Source organism: Halyomorpha halys, unplaced genomic scaffold (genome assembly GCF_000696795.3).
Source record: "Halyomorpha halys isolate HHAL.00 unplaced genomic scaffold, Hhal_1.1 Scaffold793.1, whole genome shotgun sequence".
In the NCBI taxonomy this organism is placed as follows: Eukaryota; Metazoa; Arthropoda; class Insecta; order Hemiptera; family Pentatomidae; genus Halyomorpha; species Halyomorpha halys.
Window position 1 is genome coordinate 8,438 of NW_027108154.1, and position 7,029 is coordinate 15,466.

Genomic DNA, 7,029 nt, shown 5'->3' on the forward strand with positions numbered 1-7,029 from the left:
ATCCACTCATCACATCTCATACAATCCACTCATCACATCTTATACAAACCAACTCATCACATCTCATACAATCCACTCATCACATCTCATACAATTCAGTTTTTTAAATTTTTAAGAAATTTAAAAATTTTTGAATATCGCTTTATAGATGTTTTGACTACCTTAGATAGCCTCAATAATTTTTTTTTTTTATGTAAATTGGAAGAGTAGGTATCCGTGTTCAGTACCATGTTCTTTACTTTTTCCCTCATTTATTTGAATGTTAATTCATCATCTGTTTTTAAAATGGATATCCTCAACTGAAGACCGCTTACTGTTTACTCCTGGATACTGTCTCCTCTTCCATAATAAAAACAAATGATAAATTAACATTCACATAAATGACATCTCATAAAATGGAGGATAAAATTAAAAAGATGAATATGGTGTTGAGCACAAATAGCCTTTCTTCTGAAATATAATAATATGAAAATTATTATGAGACTATCTGAGGTAATTAACCTGAAGTTAAAATTTAAATAGTCTCCTGATGACAAAATTAATCGCCATTTTAAAATACAATAGAATATTATACAATTAATTTAAGCAAGATGAACAAGAAAAATTAAATACTAATAAAATTTTAAAAAAAACTGACAAGATAATAAATAAATACTCATAACGAAATTAAATAAAACATTAAATTAATAACCATTTAAAAAGAAAGATAAACAATAAAACAATAAAAAATAAAAATGCAATAACATAAAATTAATCTGAGCAAGATAAATAAGAATAAAGACTTTGATTTAAAAAATTTAAAGGAAAGAAAGAGACTTACATAGTTAAACTGTGGGGAAAAAAACTTTAAACTTTTTTAATGACTTCCCCTTAAATTATTTATATAAGCTGAGCAGAATACATACATTTACCTTAATGCATGAATAGGCAATATCAAATATCAAATTAAATAAGATCGGTTGCTGTATTGGATTAAAAAACGTGTATATTTATATTTTTCATAGTTTAGTACATAAGAATGACTAAAACGTAAAAATGATACTTATTATACTGTTCTTCATGAAATGAATGTTGTATTTTTAATTATTTACATTAAATTTACATTGATTTTTAAATAGCTTCTAATCAGAAGTGAGGCTTTTTAAATCAGCTACTACATCAGAGAGTATTTCAGTATCAAATCCAAATAAATCATCCGAAAATGTTAAGATGAAAGTTGAAAAGTATCTTTATAACAGACTAAAAAATCAGAGAGAAATGCAGAATTCAAAGCTTCACCAAGGCAGTTAAAAATTGTGTTTTTTGTTCTTTACAATGTATTATATCAATTATGCTAAATCCATTTATTTAAATCACTGTTAAGAATGATTGGAATTGTATATTTATTTTAAAAAATACAGAATTCTTGAGACAATAATAGCTAAAGCAGGAATTCCTAATCTTTTTCGGTTTGGAGACACACTGGTTAGTGGTTTTCTAACAAACACCATTTATTTTTTTTAATGTAATAACTCTTCCAGAGACATTATGATAAAAAATGCTAAGCTAGTTCAATAAACCTGATATTAATTACCATGGAAACATAAACAAAAATTTTTGTGATCAGATATGATTAACTTGAGGATGCATAATATGAAAGGAAAACTTTCAGCTTCTGGCATCTTTTATTCAATCAGTTCAAACGTTTTTAGTCTTAGACACCCACCAGATTCATCTGAACTGATTCCCAAAATTAAAAAATTGCAATGATATCCGACCAGAAGAGCTGTAAAATACCTTAGAGTTCATCGTCGTTTTACCTGGAATTACCATATCAATATATTAAAGTAACCCAAACCTGCAAGGAAGGTTAGCAATGATGTATCCTATTTTTACTAGAAAATCAAGATTAAAACCAGATACAACTATTCTTGTTTACACAACAATACTAAGGTTAGATATATAATATATGGTTGTGAAGTCTGGAGAGGAGCATCCATTACGAAAAGAAAAATATTATGATTATTCCAAAACAAGGTCCTATGGATCGCAGTAGATGCCCCTTGGTTTATAAAAAATATTCAAATACATCATGAACTACAACTATAATCAATAGGAACAGAGGAATACTCCAAAATAAGGTTTACAAAGTTCCATTCACAGTTACAGATAAAGATTCACCATCTTAAAACGTAGGGAATCTAACCTCATACTGACTGACTTGAAGACTGAAGCCCAGACTGAAGCAAGACATCCTGCTGTAAACTCTATATTTATCTATTTTTATTACAATCATTATTTTTTTTTTATCTTTCTTTTTCTCATTATAAAGTCAATTATTTGTTTTATTAATTCTATAAATATTATTTGATTTTGTTCGTAAATTTTTTTTTTCTCTAATTATATAACTGTTATTATTTTTATTTATTTATTTTTTAATAATTTATCTTTATTAAATATAATTATCAAATAATTATAACACTGTAAATTGTTAGGGGTGTCTTTTGCATGAGACTATATCCCTCTCCCATTACCACTACCAGGCCAATCTGGTAATAAAGAAACACATAATAAAGAAAATCATATGGACGTTTCATACCAGGTATTTTTAAATGCTTCTTTAAAATGTGATGTATCCATAAAACTTTTAATATATTAAAAAGTGTTCATTAAATAATTTTTACTGTATTAAAATTTCAAACTATTGGATTCAACTATTGAATTATTATGTTTGTTTCAGGAAGCAACACGGCTTTCCCTAGTCTCAGGCGACCAGTGCACCTATGCAAAAAGCATTCGAATCATGGGTGACATATATAGGAAAAAGTCTGAAATAAGTGTAAGATATTTTATCAATCCAAATATTCTATAGCTAGTCAATTGTTTTAAATCTAGAAAATATTTTTAAATAAATGCACATAAACTACACATGAAAGGAATTGGAAGAGGGGACAAAGTTATGGACCTTATTTTTGGACAGAAGAGTTGTCAAAACTATGCTCCAATCATCTCTTAAATCCCTTGCCTAATATTAGGATGAGTTCAACAAAGAAAACATCTGTAAAACCACAGTCCTATTATAGACAAGGATCTTCATTATCAGGACAAAATATAATGGATCATTATCTGAAAATATGTAAATAATAACTCTGGCCCGTTTTTCATGAGGTCCATTCTATTTCAACATGAGCGCCATAGTTCTTTTTTTTTCTAGCCATTGGAAAAAATTAAGAACTATTCCATGCCTTTTGTTCTACTATGGAGGCTATTTATTATTTATTACGAATAGAAAAAAAAATTATTGAATGCAAACATTTTTGCCTACATTAGCCAGCCTTCTTCAGGAATAAAAAGAGCGAGAAACAATGAATATGAAAATCTTTAGAGAAGAACAATGAAAGAGTACACATTTTAAGTAAAATTAAATAGATAACATTGCTAGCATAAAATAAAATACATAACAATGATAAATAAATAGAGTATATGAAAAAGATTGTTTTCATAAAAACAAAAATTAATAAAAATGAAATAAATTTTTTAAAAATTTGAGGACTGATGGAAATTACCTGGGCAGAATAGTCTGTATAAAGTAGTTTTTAAAAATTTTTGGTTCTAAAATTGTATATAAGGTATGTATGTATAAATAATATTGTTATTTGTTTGGAATCATTGAAGATCATATGTGTAATAAAAGCTGTTTGCGATAGATTGTCCTTGAGGAGGGCCGAATTGGCGTAAACATCAGACTTATAAAGAAATAAAAATGGTTAGAGATTAAAATGGATAAAATTGTATTTATTAAACAATATTAACCAGTCTCAAGAAAATACTAAGATTATAAATAATGAAATAACCACGATTATTGAAAAAGAGCAAAAGTAATATAGTAGGAACATATTGTAATAAAAATTACCGATATTTTAATTAACTCAAACATATCTACAGTTGAGACATATTTCTTCTATTTATTGGACAATTTCAGTTGCAGTGATTAATCTCCTAACTAACTTATATTCCTTATTTATAAGGGGAAAAAAATTGTGATTATTTCAATTTACTATATGCAAATACTTTTTTTTTTACTACTATTAAATATCACAAAATTCAATAATAAAAAAAAAATTGAAGATTGGTTGAATATGAAACAAAAAGGAGTAAACATACGGTAACTGAAATAATCATTTGTTTACCAGAATGCCTATCGTCAATATGAAAGTGCCATGAGTACAGCATGCTCGATGGGTGACCGATTATGCCAAATGGAAGCAATGGATGGAGCCGCCAGGTGTCTTGAGGCTCTGAGGCTGCAGCAGAAAATTTGCAATTGTAGGCCTCTGGAATTCAACACCAGATTGTTGGAGGTTGCAATGGCTATTGGAGCAAAGGTAAGTCATCTCTGATTTAGACAATGAGATTGAATTAGATATGTCACCTTATGTTTCTAACATTCTCTAGCTGAGGGAATATCATCATAATTAATTAAACGGGTTGATATTACTAGTAAATGAATGCTGTGGACTGTATTTAAAAGGAATAAAATAAATTAAGCTCACTCACTCACTCACTGTTGGGCGCTACAGTCCTTGTAGGACCTGGGCCTCTGCCACCATTCTTTCTCATACCTCGCGGTCTCCAGTGAGACTTCTCCAATTTTCAATTCCCATCCCTCTCAAATTATTTTACAAATCATGCAGCCCCGACGCCTGGATCTGCCCCTTTTCCTTTTTCCTCTTGGTGAACCATTTAGCATCCTTTTAGGTCGCCTGCAGGGCTCCATCCTTTCTACATGTCCCAACCATCTTAGCCTGCTCTTGTTAATAGCACAGATAATATCAGGCTCTCCATACAATTCCTTTATTTCGTCATTGCTTCTGATTCTCCACCTGTGCTCCTCTTTAACGGCTCTAAAAATCTTTCTCTCCCTAACCAGTAGAGCTCTTCTATTTTCCTTGGTTAGAATCCATGTCTCAATGCCATACATTACCACTGGCCTAATTATTGTTTTGTACAACAAAAGCTTTGCTGTCCTGGAAATACTTATGTATCAGAGAGCTTTTTTTAGGGCATAGAAACATCTGTTTCCTACTACCATTCTGCCCTTAATTACTACTTCTAAATTATTGTTCTCAGTCCCAACTCCTCCCAGGTACTTGAAAGTACTGCAGCTATGAAACATGTTTTCCCTCACATCCATAATATCTCATCTCTCCCCGGTCTGTCTAGAGGTTTTCATATAAAGCATTGTATAAAAAAAAAAAAAACTCTAATTCTTTGCAATTTGTAATAAAAAAAAGTTGATTGTGGGGTTATGCCAAAAGGGCTACAATATTACTTAGTAATAGTTAGTGAAATGGAGTGAGCAATGAGAAAAACAACTACTAACTTCAAGGACCTGAGTTCGAATCCCACTGTAGCAGATAATTATTATCTGTTACTCGTAGCTGATAAGTCAGCCCTGTGGGTTCAGGAGCCTCCAGGATCCACCTAGCCACATAAAGTGGATATCCTTAATTGGGTAAAAATCTGGCAGTAGAGCATGATTCTGACCAAATCACCTCCTTGCACAACCATTGTCTAGAAACAATATTTCCCTACAAAGTACAGCACCCATGACTATTCATGACTTGTAGTGGTACAGATTTATTTTATCTGTTAAATGGTTAGTTAAATTTATACTAATGATTGGAAAATTTAGGGTACAAAAATAAAGTTATACTTTTCTGATTAACTGGTGGGTTGATTCTTGAAGGTGTCTATATGTGACATACCGAAACACGTCCTTGTCCTACTGCTGTCTATCATTATCCTCTAACTTCCTCTACCTGGATTGCATGTAAGATTGCGGAGACATGCTGATTTTTCTTTAAAACACACAAAAAGTAAAGTTCCCTTGAGCTCAGGTGTATTTTATTCTCTTTATATCTTTGTTCAAATGGGTACAATACCCCTACTACTTAAGTAGTTTTCCCATAGATGACACTTATTCCTCTTGAATAGCTGGTTAAGAAATAATAATTTCAAGTTATGTTTCTTAAGAAGTCTTCTTTCAACTGTATTAATATTAAACCTTTATCTTCAGCTGCTCATTCGAACTGTTCGAGTAAGATTATGCAGAATTTACCAAAGCTTGGGCGATGAAGAACACGAAGACGAACATGCCCGAGCTGCCCAAAGGCTAGAGGAGGAGCTGGAACTTCAGTGTGGAGCATGCAGTCTTCCATTTGGTTATGATGCTGATTCTTTAGAAGCACTTCCGTGTGCACATATTTTGCATGCAAGGTATTGAGATATATATATATTTTTAACAAAAATTTATTTTTTAATTCAGCAGTGTTCTAAAAAAAATAGTTATCCTTATATTTTATATATTTTTTAAAAATATTTCTAGGTAGATTATATATGTATTTTTTAATATTAATAATTTTAATGATGAGTAGGTAGATGACTATGGATAATATACATGAGAAGATGATTAGAGGTCTGATCAGTGAAGAACACAAATAAGTAAAAACTTACTTATTAGTGCAAATGTTTCAGCCAGAATTTCAGGTCTCCATTAGGGCAAAAAAAAAAAAAAGAAAGAAAAAAAAAAAGTGAGAACAGTGTAAAAGCAATGTAGATATGACATGATTTCCTATATGAAATTCAAATTTTTGACTGATTATGAGGTTTTTAAAGTACATGAATATGGGACAGTGGTCCCGAAATGTTGTGCTACAATATGTTTAAATTTAAAATAAATTACATTCAAATTGGAAGTTTTTTAACCTCAAAAAATTGTTATTGAAAAAAAAAAAGATAAAAACCATTATGAATAAGAGGAATAACAGAATGATAAGAAAACAACTGACATTAAAGTTACACAACATTATTGAAAGAAAAGTTTAGCTTAAGTATTATAAGAAGATAAAGGCTCTATGAAAAAGCAATACTAAAATTAAGTAAGAGGAAAGAACAAATAATAAAATATGTATGACAATCTAGTTAGTAAATATTTTTACATAATTATTTAAAATAAAGTGATGAAAAAAAACAGTAAATAAAACATAT

At 30.0% G+C, this 7,029-nt stretch overlaps 1 protein-coding gene across 1 annotated transcript in view; it reads left to right on the forward strand.

Annotated features, from left to right (window-relative positions):
• Positions 1–2,719: 2,719 nt before the first annotated feature.
• Positions 2,720–7,029, forward strand: part of LOC106686182 (43 kDa receptor-associated protein of the synapse homolog) — a gene marked incomplete at its 5' end in the record, with an annotated part of 7,395 nt that continues 3,085 nt past the window's right edge. Inside the window, 3 exon segments of the mRNA XM_014429362.2 lie at positions 2,720–2,818; positions 4,173–4,364; positions 6,059–6,258. Coding sequence (XP_014284848.2) covers positions 2,720–2,818; positions 4,173–4,364; positions 6,059–6,258 — 491 coding nt within the window.